The sequence below is a fragment of the Antennarius striatus genome, chromosome 20, assembly GCF_040054535.1.
Source record: "Antennarius striatus isolate MH-2024 chromosome 20, ASM4005453v1, whole genome shotgun sequence".
Lineage (NCBI taxonomy): Eukaryota > Metazoa > Chordata > Actinopteri > Lophiiformes > Antennariidae > Antennarius > Antennarius striatus.
In genome coordinates, this window is record NC_090795.1 from 15,838,905 (window position 1) to 15,863,847 (window position 24,943).

The 24,943-nt window shown below is 41.5% G+C and overlaps 1 protein-coding gene across 5 annotated transcripts in view; it reads right to left on the bottom strand.

The window, feature by feature from the left end:
* The window catches only part of slc12a7b (solute carrier family 12 member 7b), a 47,046-nt gene extending 23,498 nt beyond the window's left edge, over nt 1-23,548 (bottom strand). For 4 of the 5 annotated variants that reach the window (XM_068304344.1, XM_068304343.1, XM_068304342.1 and 1 more), the window contains exon 1: nt 23,251-23,548. In XM_068304344.1, the coding sequence (XP_068160445.1) occupies nt 23,251-23,542 (292 nt within the window). In that variant the 5' untranslated portion in view covers nt 23,543-23,548. Of the gene's footprint in view, nt 1-11,345; nt 11,665-23,250 lie in introns of those variants that run through there. The other variant, XM_068304345.1, reaches the window with a different exon arrangement.
* Between the last annotated feature and the right edge of the window lie 1,395 nt (nt 23,549-24,943).

The window sequence follows — 24,943 nt, forward strand, 5'->3', positions numbered from 1 at the left end:
GTTGCCCTGAGTTGTGCGTTGTGCTTTAGTTGGGCTGTGGGAAGTTTGCCAGGCTTGGGAAAAGGAAATGAGAGCTAGAGAGTTAGTGATGAGTGGCAGTTGTATGTTCCTGTGTAAAGGGATGACGAAAGCCAATAAAGCCTGTGTCAGTGAGTTTCATCTCTACTGCAGTTCCGGTTAATACCCAGGGTATTACAGTATTATACTCATTTAATGGTTTTCTAGTGATATTAAAAGTCCTATATTTGTGACAGATGTAAAGAGGAGTAACATGTCCTAGACTTGACACTTATTTTTCATTGTATGGTGTTTTTGAAAACCAAGTTATAATTGAGAACAATTTAAAAACATATACTGGTACAGTTCTTTATGTGTTGTTTTTATGTCCTGTAATTATTTCTGGTCTGTCTTAGGAAATAGGACTTTATTATTTAGAGTAGTAATGACATTCAAATGACCTCAAATGCTGTAATGATTATAAATTCAACTTACAAAAAATGAAACTCATGAACAGCCATATATATATATATATATATATATATATATATATATATATATATATATATATATATATATATATATATATATATATATATATATATATATATAATGTGGGTGTGTGTGTGTATATATACAGTATATACCTATAAATACACACACACACACATATATATCACATATATATATACATATATACTGTGTGTGTGTGTGTGTGTATATATATATATATATATATACTGTGTATATACTGTATATATATATTACAATATAGACAGACAGACAGATATAGTAGTAATTTCCAAATGATTGTGCTAACGAACTGTCAGTTTTGCTAATGTTAGTCAGTCAAACCAATATGACATGTAAATAAGTACGCACATGTCAATAATGATAGTACCAAGAAGACATGACTATGAAAGTAAATCTAGCAGAGCCCAGTAGATAGAGTAGACTTCTAGTCGGCAGGTTGTATTCTTGAGCAACACAGTAAGTCAGTGAATGCTGGCTTCTGTTTGAGCGATCTCTCAGACCAGAGGGACCATTCATATCATCATTCCTGTACCTTATTATATTTTATATCAGATTCTCACTAATACATAATCTATATGTTTACAAAGTCTTCAAATTTAATATCTACACAAAGCTAATGACAAAATTAATTTAAATAAAAAATAAAGATGATTATATTCAACTCATTCACTGAGAGCATCTCATACTTTCACTCATAACTTTACTTGGAAAAAAAGGTGAACCTGATCCTTTCACTCTTAAGAGGCTAACTGAACAATGGCCAGTCTCAGCAAAGAGACCAAAATTGGTTCTGAAATTCACCAAAATGTCAAGAAAGCTTTCTAGTCCCCACATATGTACATATGTGGGGACGCACACACGTGTGTCTGTGTGTGTGTGTCTGTGTGAGTGTGTGTGTGAAGCTGTGGTTAACCTTGAGCTCAAGTCAGCCTTTATCAGCACTCTGCTTCCTGATTGGTTCATTCTCGTGAGCAGGTACGTAGAGGATCTGCTAATGGTAAGGCTCAACCTCTTTGGACACAGTGATAAATGACCATGCATCCTATTTATATCTCCTAAGCTTCACACTGTGATGAGGCTGTAAGCTGCCTAAGGCTGCCAGAGTTATCATGTACCAAGAACAGGTAGGAGACATCAGAGTTCTAGAAAGTACAAGTCAAGAATCACCTCCTTCAGTGTGAAATTACAATTATCAGCTTTAAGAGTAAGAAGGAACAGAAATTTACATCATTAACAATATCAACTGTGAATTTGATGGTGAAGGAACTTTTTTTGCACAGTGATCAAATAAGCAGCACAGTTGATTCAAATGACAGGGTATCATCTCAAGTCACTCTCTGTTAATATGTTCCCAACACTTGAACCACTAAACTGAATCTGGTATCGTCACACAAGTCGTTTAGAATTTATCTGGAGTAGAATCACTAAATGAGACTAGATCTGTTTCTGATTTTATTCTGTTATATGAAGTCACTCAATAGAACCAGCAGCATTATGATACATAATAAAGTTAGACAAACAAGATTGCAGAAAAATAAAAAGATCCAACAGACACAATTTAGTGGATCAAATATAGTGGTGCAATTAAAGGGTGACAGAAAAACTTACCCTTCCGTCGAGAGCCTCCCTTGTCCTCCATTCTGGAGAGGGAGTGGAGGGGGAAGGGGGCACCTGGTACAGGTTCCTGGGAACTCCAGTAATGGGGTCCAAAAAGTATAGACCTCTTGCTAGTAAGGTGCAGACGATAGGAACGCTTTCTGCCTTGTGTGGATAATGTCAGGATCAGCTATTGCTGTGACTGTGTGTGTGTGTGACTGTGTGACTGTGTGTGTGTGTGTGTGTGTGTGTGTGCCGACAGCTTAAACCACTGTAATGTAACTTGTGCTGCCAACGTCATCAGACTGACAGATGTGTCGAAGCAGGGTTTAAAACCTGTCAATCAAATCCCTCAGCAAGAAGGATTTAGCGGTATCAAGCTCCACTTGACTTGATGTCAGACGACTGCTGCTATGATTACTTTATACATAGGAATGTGTTTTACTTTTATTGTATCCCAAGCCTTTAAACCCTTCAGGTAAACAATACTGTCTCTTATGAAACATGCAGGAAGGCAGTGAAAGAACCACTAGTGTGTGTCCATGTCTACATAGAACATGAATACAACACGTTCAATTCAAACAGACACTGGCTTCAGGAAGAGCTTTTAAAAACAAAAACAAAAAAATATCACTGGGTCAGAAAAAATTTAAAAGAGCATGTGGAAAAGAAGAGGACAGGTATGAAAAGAAGAAGAGGAAACGGGCAAGAAAGAGACAGAGGGATGAGCCAACAGAAGATAGATCAGTGTTACTTAGCGTCACTGAAATTTGGATCCAGAATGCATTTTTAAACACTGAGAATAAGATGAATGACAAAATAAATGGTAATTTACTGATTACTGGCATAGATTAAAACAGTCCTTCCACTACCTAGCCATGAGGGATTGTCTGTATTTATCTGACACTGACACCGCCACATCGCCCAACGATTAGCTGGCATCTTATCTGAGGTTCACGCCGCCTTTCATCACCTGGGATAGGTTCCAGCAGACCGTGACCCGCAAGGAGAGTAAACAGCTGAAGATGAGACAAATGTGATCGTCTCATCTACAAGAAGATGAATGGATGAATGGATGGATGGAATCACCACTACCATTGATACTTTTCACAAGAACACAAGAACAAGTCTGATATTTGTAATGTTAACGTTGACAGACGACGTCAGCCAGACAGGTTTTCATGTCCTATGAGGACAAATGTGGATCCGCCTAGAAATTAATCAGGAATATTCAGGAAGCTGCAGGATGAGCATGTTAGTGAACAGAGTTCATTTTACCTCAAGAAAGTAGTGCATCCCTGGGATGCGCTTCAAGAAAAAATGTGTTCATCCCAACATGACGTTTATGCATTACAAAAGAAATAACAGAATATACGGTAGAAGCGTACGCAAGGATTGAGTTTAGCCAATAGTACAATATAAACTAGACAAACTGTTAATTTAATGATTTTATTTAAAAAAAACGTAGAATTACATATTATTTTTTCCAAAATGTTACAGCCTGGTGGTCACTCTAAAAAAACAGTTTTTGAAATAAAGAAAGATGTAATACAGTTTTATTTTCATCTTTTGCTTTTCACTCAATAGTTTTCTTTTGAGTGAACACTTCTTTCTCCTGTGGACACTGCAACAAGCTGACAGAACCTTATCTACACACACTTTTGTAAGCTGCATCCTCATTATTCTGTCTTGGGTGTTGACATTTAGTCGTGCCTCACCTATGGAAACAACTGCGTCCATTGCAGATTTTTGCTGGTTTTTGCTAGGCTTCTTCTTATTGAGGTCCTGTTAACCAGCGATCTCTCATTGTCCAGCTTTAATTATCCAATGTCCATGATCATATGTTTCCTTGACTAATTTTTGTCCCATTTTTAAACACTGTGTGTGTTTTTCCACAAATCCTCTGTGATGTTTTTCTCAGTTCGATCAGCCAATCTCGTGTTTACACAATGGAGTCAGGAGTCACATTTGGCTGACTAAAAAAGTAGCTTGATGATTACCGTAGAAAAATTAAGTTATATAATGAAAAATAAGAGTGAAAAACATGACAAAAATATGAGAGAAGTACATAGTAAAGAAACCCCTTGGCTATGGCTGTGCACCACGTGTACGTGTGCATGGACTGGAAGATGATTTGATCAGTATTCAATCGAAGGTATTGAGGACCACGGATCAAAGCATCTGGCATTGTAAAATAGAACATTTTTTAAGTTCATTCAAAAAAAGACTGTATGTTTAACTTTTCTATTTTTTAAGTATGTTCATTAATGCACCCGCTATTGTCCAGCCTCCTGCTGAACGAATTAGTGATTCAGGAGGCAGCCAGCCTCCGTCTCTGCTGAAGAGCTCTGGAAGCACAGGTGGTTCTGTTAGGAGTCTTCATCTCATCTGTGTTGCTATCTGCTATCTCTCACTCTCCTCTTGATAAAACCCCACAGGTTCTCTACAGGGCTCAGGTAAGCAGTCAGTTAGCTAACCAACCAGTAACATCATGCTATGTCTCTCCACGCCTCCTCCAGACTCTGGGACCTGTATTTCCATCTGAAAGGGACTATTGACCATGACACACTGGTACAAATCTTTTTCACTTTAGCCCAGTTAAGACACGTTTGATGTTATCACTGATTCAGTAGTGGCTTGACACCAGGAATGAGACACTTGTAGTCTATTTCCTGGACGTGTCTGTGTGTGGAGGCTCTAGACGCTGTGATTCCAGTCCTGTCAGCTATGACCTTCTGTGGCTTCCTCTCACTCATAGTTATCCAACACTAGTGGATGACTCAGTTCATGGCAGTCTTTGTAAGTTTGTGGTTGCAGTGACAGCGGTTGCTGGTCCAAATTAGCTGAAACACTGACGGCTGGATTGCAGGAAAATATATTATATCTACACTTCATTTCGGTTTTCAAATTATTATTTATTTAGCACCATGTAATAGAGTGGTCTCAGTGAAGAGACCAAAAAATATACTGCTATTTGGCGGGAACGTGAAGACAGCTAATTAAAGAACAAGTAGGCTGGATGTCCTTGTGTTTTGAGTTCATACACCAGAATGGATGGTTGTGCTTTTAGACTGTAATCAATGTCCACAAGAGAGAAGTCGACTCATCAGTAACAATTTGGTCCAGATCCAACTCTTTGAAGGCTGCTGAGCCAAGTGCAGCACCTTGTGGTCAAATCTGGAATACCTGTAAAAGGTGATTTCATATGAACCCATTTCAAATTTTTTATAGAGATTTTTTATTGAGATCAAACTCTGATTAAAAGTTAAACAACAGCCACTAAGATGACATATTTTCTGTTCTTTTGTAAACTGTTGACAAATTAATTAGTGCCTTATAATATAATAACAACAACCTCAATCTGAAAACCAGGAATGCTCAGCCTCATCTTTAAATAACACTTTAAATCCAGAAGCAACAGAGCTGGACCTCATAATCGATTGTGGAAATGTGGCCACATCAATATCATTGATCAGACACTTAGCTGTGGAGAGTCAGACTGCTAAAAGTTTCTGGCAGCCCACAAAGAGCTGGCAAACATATTTTTTTAGCTGGACGTCATTGACATCAGTCAGAGAACCTTAGTTAAAAAAAAGCCAGCAGAAGCCCAAAAGCCTCTACAAACTACAGGCAACAGAAAACACACAGAAGAAGGTCTAGAGGTGCCCTCATTACTTCGCTTATCAGAGACACCATATGGACAGCAGGGAACCAGAGGGGAGGGGAATAGTGAGCAGGAAACAGGAAGTCATTGTCAGCGGAAGCGACTGTCTGACCAAACCATCCTCCAGCAGTGAAGAACCTTTAGCTCCTTCCTTTCATGGAGAAATACATTCAGAATCTAGACAGAACAGCAGACAGCTTTAGAGAGATTTGGCTATGCTAACTGAGTTTTCTTTATCTCGAGTTTTCAGACTATCTGTAGCATCTGTGACGATTTAGTCCCTCTGCCCTCTAGTGTTTCACTGACGCTGATATTTCAGCTAATGCAAATGCTTGAGGCTCACCAGAGGCAATGGCTGCCTTCTCTTTATTTTTATGATACGCAACACATACTATTAGGTACAAATTTTGATTCTTCAGTGCCGGCCTTGACAAATAAAATGTCCGACAGGAAGACAAGTCGTATTACGTGACGTCCCGATCCTTTGCTCAATCTCTGCATTCCTAAAGCAGCGATCTCCTCTCCCTCACTGACAGAGGGTTATTCCACAGAGGCAGGAACAGGATAAAGTCCACTCCGGCTGACAAATGTGGACTCACTGGATTGTGAGAGTGGTCATTCTAAGGATTCAGGAAGACTCAGGAACTGACAGCACAGCAAAAATACATGTGATGTATTTATGTCAATTTGTTACTTGGGGATCATTTCAGTCGTAATTCTATGAACCACATACTTGTTGCAGCTACTGACTGAACACAGTCAGGTTGTGCTTTTGTGTTGCACATGGAATAAGCAAACCTGAATCTTGCAGCCAAGTAAAACACACACCGAACATTGAGCAACATGGTGCGATCAGTTAAGACAGGATTACCAAACACAGGTTGAGATTACTGCTGGAGCTCTGCAACAGAACTCTGTCTGTGCCTGTCTTGAAGACCCCAACATAATATGTCGGCTTTAGTTAACAGCTATGCTACCCTCACATAGGAAATTTAGTCTATCAGATGACGTTCAGATGAAGTTCTCTAATCAACCTTCTTTTTCATTAAACTTCAAAACTTCAATAGTCATGTGCCACAGCCCAACAAACATGGAGTGACAAGATCACACCACTGTGTTCCCACAATGACTGGCCTCCCTGACTCATTCTAAAATGCTGCCTTCAGACAATGTGCTCCTTTATTTAAACCTTCACTAACAGATATGTCACAGGTCACCACACTGAAGACAATCTGCAGTCCACAGAAAAGGCCAAAAATAGACGCATGAGAAACCATTAGGTTGAAAGTCAAATGTAATAACTACTGTAATTAAAAAAGGTGCTGGGTAGGAGTCCTTTCTATCAGGAGTTTGTATGTTCTCTCTGTGTCTATGCTGGTTCTCTCCAGGTTCTCCAGCTTCCTCCCACTTCCACAAACATGAAGCTGAGGTGGATGGATCAATCTAAATTGGCTGTAGGAGTGTGTGTGTGTGTGATTGTGTGTTCATGAGGCCCTGTGATTTGCTGGTGACAAGTCCATCACCAGACAATAATAATTATCACACATCTCATCTTCAAGCAAATGAATAGATGGGATAATTAAAAGAAGAGTTAGGAAACTAATGGTAATGTGTGGAATGTTACTGGGTGAACACTTCCTGTACACTTACTGATCATGATTCAGTGTTTCTATGGTGCTCATGCTTGTTTGACACCAGAGAGAGACAACAACGTCACACGGAGACTAGACACCAAACAGCTGTGAACAGAAACAGACCTGCCTGGGAAATAACAGGAACCACATGGACTGATAGAAAAAGTCCAACTGCTGACCGACCCAGCACTTCAAATGAACACAACTTGGTAACCACTGCACACTACACTACACTTCACCAATCACCACAGAACTAGATGTAATGTTCACTTGCTTCTACAGGGTTTAATTACAACAAAGGGATCTCCAAGTCTTCTCAACATGTAGCAGAGAAACTGTCAGAGAAAGAGTGAGGCAGCTAGAAAGGGATCCCTGACCCCACAAAGAGTGACATCAGTAACCTGGGAATGGGAAAAAACAACATGGATCAGTCCTGGAGGACACAAACCCAGAAATTTTTCCATGTAGTTGTTGAGGTAAAAACTCAGGTTTTCTCTTGGATCCTATAGTGTCAAACAGACAACACCTACTGTATAGGAGCGGAACACTGGTCAGAACATGTTATTGCTGTTGTTCTGTAATGTCCTCTTCCTTCTATTCCTACCTATCTATTTCTATCTCTCTCTGTTGTTCCTCAATGTTTCAGATGCACAGCTTTCTACATGGCCAGAACGAGTGCTTCCATCCCTGTACAGAGGTCTGCCGAGCACTGCTTCTTTCAGTCACATCTTAAAGTTTTGTACCGTTACGTATGCTCCCACTCTAACACCACCCAGGTCCACCCACTCTCATGGGGATAACCCCTTGAACAAGAAACTTCTGTCCAGCCCCACGCTGGTGGCGCTCGTCAGTGAAAACGGGGCTTCTAATCATGGAATACAGCATAATGACGAGTAATCCAGTTACCAAACCGAAGATGGTGAATCAGAAGAAGACATAGAAGTCGTGGCAGTTAACTATGTAACAAAGTTTGTGTATGTCAGAGCTCACCGGCAAGTGAATACGGTGTCGCTCTGAGCGAAGAATCTTGTGATCGGTCAAGAGCAGAAAGAAAATACAGATGAAAGTCCATCGAAGGAGATCAACTGCAACAAAGTGCTGGCAGTAAATGAGTTAATATAGATGGTTACAACATAGACTAAGATCAGCACCAGAGCTTAGCAGTAGAAGCAAACTAATGCTTCAGGTCTGCAGCGGCTTCTGAGCAGACCTGCAGTCAACTGGGCCCAAGAGTGGCTGGAGTAAGATGAAATATGAACATCGGTCAGTCATAGGTAAAAAACATGCTTTGGCTTTTAAATCTACAATTAAAATATTAAATATGAAAATACTCAATCCATCTGATGCTTTCTAGAAATACAGAGCCTTGTTTTCTAGTCGAAGAGCAGGAGACAGTTAACTTGCTCAGACGACGAACTGGTAACGATTGTTATTGGAACTAAAAGACCTGCCGGTCCATTTTACACAAACACTAACATTTCCTGTAAGAAGTGTCTGAGGTAAAAAGTAGTGAGTTAAAAAAAGCCAAGAGCAATAAATGTTCCGCTGAATGCCGTCAGTGAGGCCACACTGCCCCACATCAAATCAAAACACACAGTGATTGCTACTCCATGGGATGTCGTCAACATCCTCAGGAGGATATAAAGAACATTAATACAAAAGGAACCCTGTAAACAGCAAGGAAGCAGCAATGTGAAGAGTGAATCCAAAGAACTGGATACAGCAGATCACCTCCCCCCACTCAGCCAACGGGAAGCAAGCCAGTCGGATAATCAATAACAGGGACTGCAATTTGACTCAGTCCTCCCAGCACAAAGCTTGTGCTATGAAGGCCTCGCCCTGCAAACATTCATCCATTCCCTGTCATTTGACATTCCATACATCTCACACTCAAATGAAACAACTTAGACAAAATAGACACATATTAAAGCATTTCAGTCATTTGTCCTGATGCTGAGACCAAGGGCTGCCTCACACTGGTAGGAAACAAAGCAGCAGCATTACTTCCTATATAACCATCGTCATTGATCATACTCATACGCAGATTTAACTGCAGCGTTACAGATGAAAATAGAACCAAGGCAGTTACAGACTGCAACATCCCATGAAAACCCTGAATTCAAAACTTTACCTTGACCTACTTGCATAGGTCAAAGTACTAGCTTTGATCTACGGTCTTCCTCACACTGGCCTTCTCCCTTGTCTGTATCTTATCCGGTTCCTGAGTGTACAAAAGTTGAAATTTGACCTTGACTTCTCAAGGTCAAGGTCAACAGCTCATTTTCATCCCGTTCGCCGCTCAAGTAATGTGCTTTTTGTTTCATCTTTCTATATTTAAGATTTAATATACTTAAGGAATCCCCAAAGGGAAATTAAGAGCACACTCTAGTTAGTCAAGTCAAATCCAATCATATGCATATTAGTGTGTACAGGCCCTGAACAAACAAACACACACAGGGGGCCTGTCCGCATGCAGAGGGAGGTAGAGTGGCGGGCAGCTCCTTCCTGGTGCGCCCCAAATGAGCAACTTGCAAGGGGGACGGCGCCTTGCTCAAGGGTGCCTCAGCAGTGCTCCGAAGGTGAGCTGACACCTCCCACTGTCAGCTCACCTCCGGGTGTTTTTTTTGCAGGAGCGGGAATTGAACCGCCGATCTCTGAACATTGGACGACACGCTCTACCGCTCGCTAAACCACTATGCCACCGCTGCCCCAACTGCAACAGTTGTGAAGATATTTGGTGTGGACTAACAAAAGGACAAACGAACGGGCGGACGGACGGACGGACGATCACACATACACTGTCAATTACAATATACTGTAGTGGCGCTTTGAAGTGGGATGTAATTAAAATACTGGCAGGTGACTCAGTGCTGCATGAAGCACAGTGAAAAAGGTACCTCTGCTGTTACAGCCTGGCAAAACTTGGAGAACAAGTTAGGAGTTTGCTGTACATGATAACATGTGCCTGTGACCCTGCAATGCTCAACTTCAAGTGCTGCCCTGGTTTCGGTCTCCACACAGGTTGATCTCAAGATCCCGCTGGTGGGAAAAAGAACTTGCTCTTCCGCCATCAAATCTTGACACTGCATTGATGTCCACGTCCAGAAAACGGATTATACAAGTCTGGATAAACTGAGTAAAGTCTCATGTTCCTAAGTCCACCATTTCTACCAGCTGTCAGCTCAGCCGACAAGAGCTGCCTCTTCTTCAAATTCACTGAACTTCATATTTCCTAAACTGCTCAGCAAAGAGAAGATGTCTGCCATTTGAAGTCCCATTGATCGGTAGTTGACACAGACAGACATCACGGTGAGGTTGAGGAGGGTGAGTCATGTCGGAGTTTGCGCAACAACGCTTATCAATGTAAAGCTATGTTGGGAGAAAGTCATGTGTGTCTCAATTAAAAGGCCTGGGTTATGTCCTAGTAGGGATCATAGCAACCCATTTAAACAATAACACAGAAGAAGCACAAGTACATAACATTGAGAGGACAACACTGGCATGGACAGACACCTTGGTATTAGTCTGCTCTAGCCTTCACTGACCTCCACATTATACACCGATGACAGCCTGACAACAGTCTTCTAAACAATACAAGCAACAGTCAGCCAGCAGCTGGATGGAGCTTCAACAGTCAGCCAGCAGCTAGATGGAGCTTCAACAGTCAGCCAGCAGCTTGATGGAGATTCAGCAGTCAGCCAGCAGCTGTATGGAGCTTCAACAGTCAGCCAGCAGCGAGGGCTGGCTCTCAGCTGGACAAGCATCAGGTTTCCACGGACACAACCCACGAGGTCCAAACGCAGACGTCTGGCTTGAGCCTTTCCTGTTGTTCACGTTCATTCTGCATTCATTCTGCCTTATACACACAATGGTACATATCCAACCACCAACCGGACGCAAGGAAAAGTATCAGATCTCACCTGTGGCTCCCTGCTCTTCCTCTTTCATCACATTGTTGTCATCCACATCTATATCTTCGTCACCTTCGGTTGTTTTCCTCGTGTTATCCTTCACCGGGACCACAGTGAAGCTGGTGGGCATTTTTACATCTGCTTCCTCTGATCGTGTCCGTTAGTCCCTCTTTTCTTCCTCTCCTTTCTCCTCCCTCTCTGTCAAGCTCTTCTTTCTCTCACTCTTCCTCAGTCAACCGCTGTTGCTCTGCTCTTTTCACCAGGGTGCCTCCCTGCTGTTTGTTGGACTTCTGCTCCCGGGGCAGACGTCTGCTCTTACTTATGGGTTTCTGTTGCTAGCGCTGCACATACATGTGACCCCATCCACCCCACCCCCCTTCACCCACAATCCAAATAAGGAACAGCATGACTGCCGCGCCCAATCGGGGCAGTACACACAGAAAACACTTTCAAAACCATGACATGCATCTATGCTAATGAGTGTGTGTGTTTGTGTGTATATGTATGTGTGGGGGGTCAGGAATGTAGTTGTGTTACCTACAATACAAAGCAGCTACTAGCTTTTGCCCAAAAAGAGAAGGAAGTCATTGGATGGAGAACACACACCAACACATACATCCAGAACCTAATTTCCTACGCAAGTGTTATTTGATCTTGTGAGTCTGGGCGGGCAAGGCTGATGTAAAGACATGCATTGGTCATCTAAACAAACGCCCCCTTACATTATGCATGTGGAAGAATGTGTGTACATACAGGTCCACTGTGAGTGGATTGTCCTGTGTGCTGCTGCTCTGAGTGGAGTACATCCACAATGAATCCACTACAAGCTCTTATTTCTTCAGAGAAACTCAGGAGTTACAGTAATTATGACATCGTAGTTTCTTCACATGAAAACATGGAAGTTTCTGTCTGACCTGCTCGTAAAGAGGTCTTCCTACTTTGGTTCTCCTATATGTCGACTGTGAATCGATCAACTAAGGGAAGGGTGGGGACAGCTGGTAATAGGAGGGGGCAGAGACTGAGTGGAGAGAAGAGTGGACAGGAAGTCTGGCCAACTTATAAGAAAACATCATCTCCTTTTCACCAGCTGGAGTAAAACATTTCATGCAACACCCCTGTGCTTCCTACATGTCTGCAGGCCTTGGAGATAAGTTTGATGAAAGTGACACTGATAATCTATTTGTTACAGAACCTCACTAACCCCACCTTCCAGTGAATTCTGCTGACACTCACCGGACTCTATACACTGATTAGTCTGTGCTTCCTCTAAGTGGACATGATTCACTGATGACTCTTTTCACATCTTTGACTTATCTGCATGTCATCTTCAGAATATTAAAAAATGATTTAGTCTCCTTCACAATGTAATAAATGCATGGCAATGTTATTGCTCAGTGTGTCAACTGGTTGGAATGCTGGATGAAGTATGATATTGTGAATGAAGGCCAATGTTCTCTGAACGATATACAGTAGTTCCTTGAAATACAAGTTTAATATAACAAATTTTCTCCATTAAAATAACTAAAATCATTATAATGCATTCCAGACTAGTGAAACAGCCCCAGCAGATGGACCGGCAGGTCATTGTATTATTGTGTTTCTAGAAGCATAATTATCATGGCAGTTGACATATAATGTCTCGTGGTAAACTAGGAAGCCACTCAGTAGGATGCAGCTGTGTGTGAGATGAATGTCATGTACATACATCTCTCACACTCGTATATACAAGTATTTCTCAACTTACGAACATTCGACTTACGAACATTTGGATATGGATGATGAAGCAAAGGCTAGTGAAAATAGTGGTAGTAGCAACAACTCTAACCAAAAATAACTCCTCCCTCCTCTTCATCTTCCTTTACTCTAAAGGTAAGCTACATGTTACATACTAAAGTACTGTACAGTGGATCATCAACATCAACAACCTACTGACTGTTGTTGTTTGATGCTCTTAAAAACTGGTGGAGAGTTCCTTAAAGTGTTTTTTTTTCTTCTTCTCTTCAAGGATTAAATTATGTAGAGCCAAAAATTTAGTTAGTTTAGCGTAAACTTATCTGAATTCAAAAAAATCACATGGATCACAAGTGACACTTTATGGTAGATACTGAAACTATATGTATGTATTTTAAGATGATTTTAGTTTTTTATTCTTATTTTTTTTACAGGAACAGGATATTATGTGCTTTTAATGGTTTTATAGTGATTTTAAAAATCCAAAATTTCTGGTAGATAAACATGAAGTCGAGTGAAATGGCGTAAACTGGATTTTTATTTTTTGTGTATTTTTCTTTTAAACCGGCATATAATTGAGAAAAACTCAAAACTTGTATTTTATTTTATTTTATTATATGTTGTTTACATGTCTTGTTATTGTTTCTGGTCAGTCTTAGTCTTATTATTGTATTTAGAGTAGTAATAACATTTAAATGACCTAAAAAGTGATTATAAATAGAAATTTAATAAATAACAACTTACGAAAAAAATTCAGCTTACAAACAACCGCTCAGATCCAATTGTGGTTGAGGACTATCTGTATGTCTGAGCCATAATTTAGATTTGCTCCAAACATTTTAAGTTCTTCCAGCATCCATATTTTGTTCCATCAAGTTCCATGAACATGAACACAATACACGCCAGAGGACAGACTGAACTCCCTCATCACACACAGTGAATTGTCTACAGCTACAAAAATAACAACGGTTCAACTGAGCTCAGCGCTTCCTCCAGAGGCTCAGATTTGACCTCCTGTGGATGAAGCCATTGATTCTGAGGAAAGATGAGACTAGATGGTAAAAGAATCTCTGTGGAGACAGAGCCCGAATGGATTCCCATGGATTTTAACTATTCCATTTAAGTGTACGTTTAATGTCTTATTTTTACCTTTTATGGGTTTAAATCTCATATATTAATGATTATTCATAATAAATAAATAACTGCAAAGTTGGCAGCTGAATTACCAATACAATCAAATATTATTCTAATCTAATATCATTACTGTTAAATAAATGTGTAATATGATGAACAACAAAGTAAAATTGGGCTTACCGTACTGTATATGTGATCAATATAGTGGTAAATATGCAGTTATAAATAAGTACTGATTGAGCGATCAATAACTGCTAAAGGAGAAGTGAAAACTACCAGCTTTCAGCAGGCTGTAGAAACACTGACTCTGTGCGCCCTCTGGTGACAGTAGGAAGGACATCTCCTCTGCAGCTGAATCATGTATGGACAGTTTAAACAGCATGAGTTCAGACATGCACACACTGGGTAGTAGTATGGCTGCGCAGTGGGTAGCGCTATTGCCTCACAGCAAGGTGGTTCTGGGTTCGAGTCCCGCAACGTACGGAGTTTTCATGTTCTCGCCATGTATGCGTGAGTTCTCTCTGGGTTCTCCGGCATTCTCCCACCTCCAAAAACATGCACTCAGGTGAATTGATAATTCCAAATTGCCCGTAGGCGTGAGTGATTGTCTTTTATGTGTCTGTGGTGCACTGGCATCACGCTCGGAGTGTCCCCCACCTCTCGTCTGCAAATCCACTGGGTTGGGCTGCAGCAACCCCCATGACCCTCGAAAGCAGAAGCAGATAAGAACAACTTCTCACAACTAATGGTGATGGTAGGTTGAAGACTACGTATCTGAAGGACCCATAGTGGATAACAAGCTAGAAAATCACCTCTGCATGGACTCATGACCTCAAGATTTGTACAGAAAGTATAGAAAAAAAACACATTCTGAGAAATAAAAGACAAAACGTCGACTGCTCACCTCACATCCAGCCAGTGGTATCTCACTGGGGTCATTTCATTCTGACAACTGATAAGTATAAAATCAATACTATGCAGAAATCTAGTTCGGCGTTGGTCCACTGACTCCCAACAACTTCTGAAAAGAAGTTCTGATTAATCTTGCTGTCTCATCTGATTTTTTTCCTCGTAACACTGGATGCTTACACAATCCAGCTGAGTGTAACACACAGTATGTGTACATTAGATTTCACTGTCTGAAAGCTAAAAATGTCACACACACATGTCCCCACAGTCTGTGAACACACTGGTAATATCTCTGCTGGAGTCTGGGGCTCCTCTAGACTAGCAAACTGGAAAGCAATCTCTTTTCCCCACTTGACCACATGTGGAAACACACTGGTTCTACCAACAGAATGACAAAACCTTCCAGGGTCTGGAGCCTGAGCACAGGGCTGACATATAGAGACACACCTATCCACAGTGGAGGCTCAGGCCTGGAACCATCTAGTTCTGTGGGATGGCAGCGTTAAGGAAAGAGGAAAGAAGCTTTACATCTCCTGTCCATGATTGCTGTCCACTGGTATGCAGAGAATGTGATGAATGTGAACTATGGGCTGTGGACAGAGCGACTCAGTGAAATAGCCTCACTATTCACTATCAGTGAGTCTAAATCATACAGTCCACAGTAGAACGAAGAAGGTCCATGAGGCCTTGGACTGCCACACCCCACCTGTCTCAGGTAGCAGACGTGTTCCTGCCAGTCATCCATGACAAAATTGGACACAACAGGCTCAGGTGACACAGTGAGACTCCACCGGTTGAAAACAACAATATAAAATGAATGAACTAACATGTAATTCACTGTAATCATAATATAATTTAATCATATTAGAGTAATCCCTAGTTTTACTCGCGGTCAATGTATTCCAGGACTACCCTTGACAAATTAAATTCCGTGATATAGCGGCAAACTATTTTATTATTTACAGTAATTTAAACGTTTATGAACCCTCCCCATACTGATATTAAACCACTTTCTATCTGTATTACCTTTTCCCACACTCTGATAGACTGTTTAAAGCACTTTTGTATTAAAGAAAAGTTGCAGGAGGAACCTCGAGTCTCGGAACACAGCACACAGACAGATGCTGTCAGTCAATAGCATACGCGTACAGTATCACGTGACTACCTATTAAAGATCCACAGTGTAGTGAAGAGTAGTAGTATTGTAGTATTGTACTGTAGTATTTATACTATACAACTACTGTATACTTCAGCCTAAAGGAAATCAAAGTGTTCTTTCTACCTATATAGATATTAAATGTCATTCTCCATATATGATAAAAACTGAATCCATGTGAAAGGAAGCGGACATCCTTTTTGTCTTGTTGGGTTCTACCTCTGACAACGGATCAGCCCTAGAACATGTACAGTAAGAGACCCACAAGTCCTTCTCTTTTGGGTCGAGGGACCTCCATGGTGGTCATGTTCTCATTCTGTTATTCCACCACTGAGGCTTTCTCCATGTCAATCAATTAACTGTGTGTGCATCGGACGACAACCCATCGAGGTTTCTTACAGCAATCCCTGAGCTGTGACTTTCATTTAAAGATACCGTAGGTGGTAAGAGCATCGAACACGTATCAGAAGGTTATTGGTTCGAGTCCCATTCCCCTTGGGTGTCAGTATTCTGATATTCTGCTCCAGTTTGGGGTTAAGAATGTCCCTGAAGGGTTTGTCTGTCCAGGTATGTGGACACAGGACGAACCCGTCAGCAGGTCTGCGGAAACAGGAGGTGACTCATGTGTTTTGTCGGCTCAGTTCCTTTTTGGGCAGACAGCTTAGAGCCTTCATATGCTGTGGAAACATTTGAGGCTCCTGCTGCGTGACAGTTCCATCTCTGGTTTTTGACTGAGTGCTTGAGTGGGGCGGGGTTAGGAAGGTCAGCCTTCACTCTGCATTCAAACATATCCACATGTCTGCCTACACATATCTGACATCTGATACCCTCAGCCACCAAGGCTCTGCTACTGTACTCAGTGTTTCCTGTCCCTTCATATGTGTGATGACATGAAATAGAAATGAATGTTTCATTTTGGTTGTGTTTTTTCAGCCGTCATCAGGTTGTAATACCAATTTATATCTACTGTACCAATATCTACTACCGGTTACACTTCTACTGCTTCTCATTTGGCTTTATTTTGTCACACAGTTAAAAATTTTTTACTGTGTATTGCAGCAGTAGTTAGGACAGCCATAATGTTTCACAGTAAACACCTTGAGTAGCCTTAAACATCATGCTGACCAAGAGCTGGAAACCCCACCGACTCCAAATACAAAAAACTGCAGGGAAAAACCAGACATTGTGAGGCTGAAAACAGCACAAGCCACATTGTTAAGTGCACAGCATGAGTAACCATAACAGGGTTAGATTATGCAGTGAGCACAGTGCATTGATTTGAAGCAGTGTGATGAGATTAAGGACGTTCCAGCCTTGTCTCGCTATCATTTATACAAGATTGAGTTCAATATCAGAGACCTTGGTTCAGAACGACCTCGTAGTTTTTACTAGAAGTAGGACGGAAGGTAGAAGGCAGAATTCTTAGCACCAGAGCACACCCGTGTTTCTTACCATCCTCTGTATTATGCGGCCTTTCTGCAACATACTGTACATTGCTGTACTTTAGAGGCGGCAGTATTTCAGTTCACTAAGTCTTGGGATGAGGATTCCGGTTCAAGACCCCATGTGGGCCAAAATATTTGGATTATGAACTGGCAGTGGAAGGTGCCAGTTCACCTCCTGAGCACTGCTAAGGTGCCCCTGAGAAAAGATGTGTAAATTGGAGTGGAAAAAAAAGTGATTGACCTTTCATGTATAGTTATCAGAAGAGAATCCCTCAGATACGGTCAGGAAAAGGACAAAGGAAACAGATGGAGCAAGCTAAGCTATCGCTGCCCCTTGGGTCTTGGTAATGATATACTTATGTATGTGTCATCTGTCATGAGTTCAACATGCTTGCCTTTGAAATACCTGCTACCGACAATCATGTCGTGACTCCAGAACTGCAAGACCAGAACCTTGCATGCTGCAGTCATGAGGTGTGACGTGTATTTGTAGGTAGAGCTGACTGATCACCGGTCAGGTCGTCCTCTAGGGTTCTTCACCAACTTGCACAGCAAACAAAGGAGGTCCGCATGATCATTAAGGAGATGAATCACTTATGAGCTGCTGATAGTGTTAGATGCCACCGCTGCTGACCTCCAGTTACATTCAAAGACGATACATTTCGAGGATTGGACCAAAAGTCCATTTCCCAAAAAAAGAGGATCATTATATGCAGACCCTTCTCTTTGGGATGTGAGGGACATGCCCTTTCTCCTTAACATTGCAATGTTGTTGTAAATAAGGACAACTGTAAAAAATATCCCAAGTCAGAGTGGTGGGAGCAACACAGGAGCAAGAACATTGGATTGCCAGGGTCCAGTTGGTGTCTGACTGCTGGACTCCAAATAGAGGGCAGCAGCTGTATCCCAAACATGACCGCTCAAACACATATGGAAATATGAAGCGGTGAAAACGTTCTGAAGACCATAACACTACATTGTCTAGCAGAGCTGAAACTGTCACTGACATCCTGTAAACCTTCATACTGAAACTCCAGATCAGGTTGGACTTGTCCATTAAAATTAAAAGACACGATTATGCAATCAAAATATATGTACGATGTGGGCTTTTGTAAGAACACTTTCATCTACATAATGATGACTACTGACAAAAAATTCAAATTGCACAATACATATATTCCAGTGTTGAAATTTAAACAGGAACTTCTTTTAGCGTTTTGGTGTCAGCATGCTGGACGCTGCAAACGATCACGTGAACGGCACCAAGCTTCTGCATATTTGTGCTAAAATAACCCAGCGTGTCCATGAAGTTTACAACGGGAAAAACCAATGGTCCAGTAGCAGGAGGCACAGCCCCCCTCTCCTAAAAGCTAAAAGCATCCATGAAAACAAAATGACCATAAATCAACATAAAACCAACAGAGGTCCTGCTCTGCTGTGGATCATAGTGAGTGGGGCATAATTTCACATCAGCTTTAAGACCAAACTGCTCCATAACTGCCAGTGATTCCTTTCTTTGTCTTGTACTAATGACGTCACCACATGATCACCTGACCGACAGCCTGTTGGCTGTCCACAAAGGTCAGGGGCCTGGCTTCTCTGTTGCAGCAGCTAATGCTAGCATGACTCCAGCTGGTGAACACCCACACTCAACAGCAACATCCACCCACAGACCTGCCAGCGTGTGAACATTAAACAGCATACTGATCCGTCAGGCTTAAAGACCGTTATCCCTCATCTATCTTTCCCTGCCCTCCTAATCTCCCAAAAGTCCAAACGTAACCTCAGCCAGCCTGTTTCTGAGGTCACATCTGTTCCCCTGAAACATCTTCATGTGATTCCAGTAACTATTTATATATTCAGGACATCTCTGCTGGTGACACTATGTTTACATAGCTCATGCATGGTCTAAACACAGAATACTCCTCTTAGGCCACAATCAGTAACTTCACAGCTAATTTTCATGTTTTCCCTGCATGACTAACAGACCAGTCTCTGCTTTGCACAAACGAAACAAGGAAGCAAAAACACATTGATAAAAGTCGGACACTCCAGTGAAACAAACAGCCAATCCACAAACCAGTAAGATCTTTGGTATAAGTTCCACTTCCCCTTTTACTTAACCCCCCACCAGTGCATCGATTCTGTTATCTTGAGAAAGGCAAACAAAAAACAGCTCAGCTTTAACCCAAAGGTATGTATTTGAATCCTATGAATGTAGTTTAATGCATTTACTATCCAAGCTAGTAAAGGAAACTATTCTGCATTTTCTGGTACAAGAACAGCATTGATCTCATCATTGCAGTAAGAATAGGAAAACAAAGACCCTCGGGTAACGGGCCCCACCAGCTAGAGATGCCTCGGTAATGGAAAATGCCAAGTCATCCATTATCCAGACTAATTAATTATAGATATGTACTGCATCCAGGAATTTCATTTAGTAAATAGATTACCAACAAACAGGCATCCCATGTAATCCGTCATGTATTCATTAGAACATAGAACAGAACAGAATAGAACAGGGGACAAAACAGGAAGTAACCACTAGATCAATACATCATAGATTACATTCGATGTTATTTACTGTCATCAAAATATAAGGTGAATGGTGAGTTATTTGTTCTTGTACGGCATGTCAAAATTAGTTTTCTAGTCTATCTTAGAACAGCCTTATCAGTACACATAGGTTGTACTTTTAGGTCATCATATATACAGATAGTCTTCAACCTACAAACACAATTGTTTCCAAGAGGTTGTTCGTAAGTTGAATTGTATGTAAGTCGTTATTTATTAAATTTCAATTGATAATCACCATTTAAAGTAATTTAGTTGTCATTACTTTTCTAACTACAAAATGTTTACCAGAAACAATACGAAGACACAAAAACAACACATAACAAGAACCATTGCAGTCACAATCTGCAATATCCCGTGACGCCCCTGAATTGAAAAACTTTACCCTGACCTACTTGCATAGGTCAAAGATCAAAGTTAGTGCTTTTCAAAGATCAAAGCAGTAGCTTTGATCTACGGTATCACTCACACTGGCCTTCTCCGTCGTCTTTCTATGTTATCCAGTTCCTGAGTGTACCTTGATCTAGTTTTCTGAAGGTCAAGGTCATCATCTCATTTTCATCCCCTTTGCCGCCCGAGTAATGTGTTTTGTTTCATCTTTCTATCTCCCAAGGTTGCTACCGGCTGCAAATATATTTGGTGTACTAACTAATGGACGGAAGGACGAACGGACAGACGGACGAATGGACGAACACATAAACACTGACAATCACAATACATCACTGCTTTGAAGCGGGATGTAATAAAATAAAATAGAGGTACACGTCATTTCAAGTTAATAAGGAAGAGGAGGAAGAAGGAGTTATTGTCTGTCAGAGTCAGAATTGTCATCAGAAAGATGGTCAACAGTAAATTATCCAAGGTACAATGCCCGATGCTCTGGGATGCTCACAGAGACAACAACAAACAACAACAGGAGGAGGATATGAGTGCTGAAGCCGCGTGAACGCAGCGGTGCTGCTCAGCGGAGTTTGTGGCAGAGAGGGGAACTACAGTAGTTGGATATGGCGGAGAACGTTTGTAGTTATCTATGAATGTCTGCATGTTGAGGACTACCTGTAGTTCATAAAAAAACAACAGGGATGGATGGATGGACTGTGCTTCCTAACAGGGTTGAATGGATTAATTGCTTTGTCATGGAAACTTTGAAGACCAACAGGAGAACCACCGACACTGTGATCACATGACTAGACCACATGATCTGATGTGTCAGAAACGCTCCTTGTGAATCATGGAATCGCTCTTCTTCACTGATTTAGTCTGTCTCTCATACATTGTTGTTGTCGTTATTTATCATGATATTGACTACATATTAAAAGGGCCTTACCTCAGATTGTAGGAAGCAGCGTGAAGTGATCCTCAAACTGTTGTATAACAACATTTTAAAGGTGAACTGCCCCACATGAAGTTCCCTTCATTATACTGTGATATTTGATGGTGAACACTAAAATGTATTACAATGTGCATGGAAACCATCATGTATTTACTGATGATTGGTGGCGATATACTTTATACTTCTCACTTAAATGAAAAATAATTCCTATCAAAATTGAATATTGCTGATGAAATAACTCCCATAAAACCCAGTTTCTAAATTTGTAAGTTTCAAATCAACTTACTTGCAACTGTGTTTTCAACCCATCATCACACCAACAACATTCAGCAAGAGGATTTTCTACGGCTGTCGACAGAAATAATGTTTCTTGCCTCTTCCTGAGACTATTCAAAACCAGCGGTTCGCGGCGGAGTGAATTCCTCCCCTTTAAATCAACCAAGCTATGATACGAGGCCATTTAAATATGTTGGATCAGATTTTTTAATTGGATACACAACAAAGTCTACACACTCAAAGATACAATTTGTCTGCAAGTTCAATTCTGTAAAAAATTCTCCTCACGTTTAGGTGTGTCCACACCAAGTTAACCAGCAGCTAATGTTAAATACGTGTATATACATACACACAAAAAGACACAACGGAATAATAAAGACACTGAATAAAGTGAAACAGGAAAGTTTCCATCATTATTTCCATCACATTCCCCGCACCATCAACATTATATAATATACTACAACATTCATTTGAACAGTAAAGTAAAACCACTGCTTTAAAGAACAATGTGCTACTGTGTTGAAACAGTCCTTCAGAAAGCAATCGCATCTCAAATAAAGATGCATGACGTTTATCAGACACATCAATCAGTCTGATCAATGGAAATGGATCTACAGGAATCAATGACTTGTGACTGAAACAGAGCTGTTGTCCATCTCTTTAGAGGACCAGATGATTGGAATGAATATCTAACCAGGAAATCAATCAAAAAATCATTTTGTGTGACATGAAATTGTCCCTCTGCTCCTGATGTTAAGCCTTTACCACCCTCAACCTGCAGGTCATGAACACATCTATATAACACAAGAGAATGTCCAATGATTGCTTATATTATTGGGTCAGCATCAGAACTAAATATTATTTCCTGCATTGGTCCAATGAACACATAACTAAGTTTATCCCAGCACAGATTCACCAGGCTAACAACAAATCATTCCTCCCAGTAACTAGGTAACTAGGCTTCCACGGACAGCCCATAATCCACACAACCTGTTGCTGTAGAGTCACCATGTTTGAAGGAAGTGAGTGACAGACCTAGCTGTGTGACACTATGTTTCAGAGACTAGAACCCTACAGTAACCTCCAATAGAACACCAGACAGAACCAGCGCAGACACAAGTCTGGATTCCAGCCGGTTTAAACAAGCGGGTATCTTCATAACAGGATTTGTTAAGCCTGCTTGAAGGCGATGCTCTGGACTTCCAGAGACACGTTTTATTATAACTTCTTATAATTTTAGCTAGAGAAATAATGAAGGTGATCAAGTGTTCTGTCAATACAGGACATTTTGAAGGGCAAACTCTTGGCACACCCGGGTCCCGGACCGCTTCATCCCGTCCCGGGTGATGGTTTTACCGTATCTGTTGGGCTCCCTGTTGTACTCCAGGATGGGCACCGCGGCGTGGGGGTCCTGCTCGGGGTCCTCCACCGCCGCCTCCTCCTGCTCCACGCTGCTTCCGCTGGTGTCTCCTGCCGGCTCGGTAACAAACGCGACCGAGTGCCGCCCCTCCGCGGCTGCCTCCACCGGGACTACCACAAACCTGTCCCCCATGGTCCTCCTACCTCCGTCCCCACGGCTGTCGACCTGCTCAGTGGAGGGAAGTCTCACCGTGACCTCTTCTTCACGCCAGTGAGCGCGCGCGGGCATCGGACAGTGTACAGTGGACACGCGCTCACTGTTTGATCAGAGGATTGATTACACTGTACATAGCCCCGCCCTCGGCCGTCTGCTATTGGTGCACAGGATCAAAGCGCGCTGTCAGTCACTCCAATGAACCAATCAGCTCCTACCTGATGTTTGTGTCGGTTGAACGATTTAAATATGTCAGATCCAACTCCGGGACTGAAGTGGAACTCCAGGTGAAGCATCCGTGGATCCACAACTGAAATGGTTCGATTCCACTGCAGTGTGTAGACAGTTACAAGAGATCTGCAGTGAAGTTCATGGATCATACTAGCACTGCTTGACAATAAATACCCTAAATAAATCAATGGAATTTCAGTAATGAAAGATAGTAAAGATCAGACTGAAGGTGGAAGCTGCTGACTCAGATTTCAAAGGTAAATCACGAAGCAAACCTCCACGACAGTGTGGGTTTCAGTCTCACTTCATCGAGACCCTTGAGTGTTGCCTTTCAAATGCCACCCACGTCACGACTGGGTGACTATGACTTTACCCATAGTTTATAAATGAATTTAGATCACAGATGCAATCCAAGGTTTTGCAAATTATGGAATATATATTTTATTCTATACAAACACCATGTCAATCAGTCACTGACTGACTGACAAACACCAATAGTATCTGATATTAACTGTTAATGTTTGTGATAATTTGGGTACCAGAGGGTGGACATCAGTATTGAGTTAGAAAGCTGTGTGTGTGTGTGTGTGTGTGTGTGTGTGTGTGTGTGTGTGTGTGTGTGTGTGTGCGTGCGTGCGTGCGTGTGCGTGCGTGTGTGCGTGTGTTTGTGTGTGTTTCCATCCTATCCGTGTAAATAAAAAAAATCCCACTGCAAAATTGTTTTTCCACTTCTTGTAGCGCATGTCGACACAATGGAACACATGAACCAGGATGTTACTTGAAATTCATCACAAGCTTAAAGGCTCAAAGTGATGGGATACTTAACACTCACTCTGTACATCCTCCATTAGCAGCATCCTGCCATAGAAACTCAATAATTCATTCTAATTTAATACAAGTGATTGGTTCATCACTTAACAGCACCTCGCTATAGTAACTTTGATATGTGATATTCTAAAATAAATGCTTCCTGCAGGAAGAGATGTTGTTTCCTGGCAGTTTTTGGTATGGTCAACTAAAACTACATGACCAGAGTGGTTGGGTTTGAGCGGATCACACCCTTTTTAACCCTAACCCAAACCTGAACCCTAACCATAACACTAACTATAACCAGAGCCCCTAACCATAGTTCTAACCCAACCTTAACCACAATGCTAAACCTGACCCCTAATCCCTAATCCTAACACTAACTATAACCAGAGCCCCTAACCGTAACGCTAAACCTGATCCCTAATCCCTAATCCT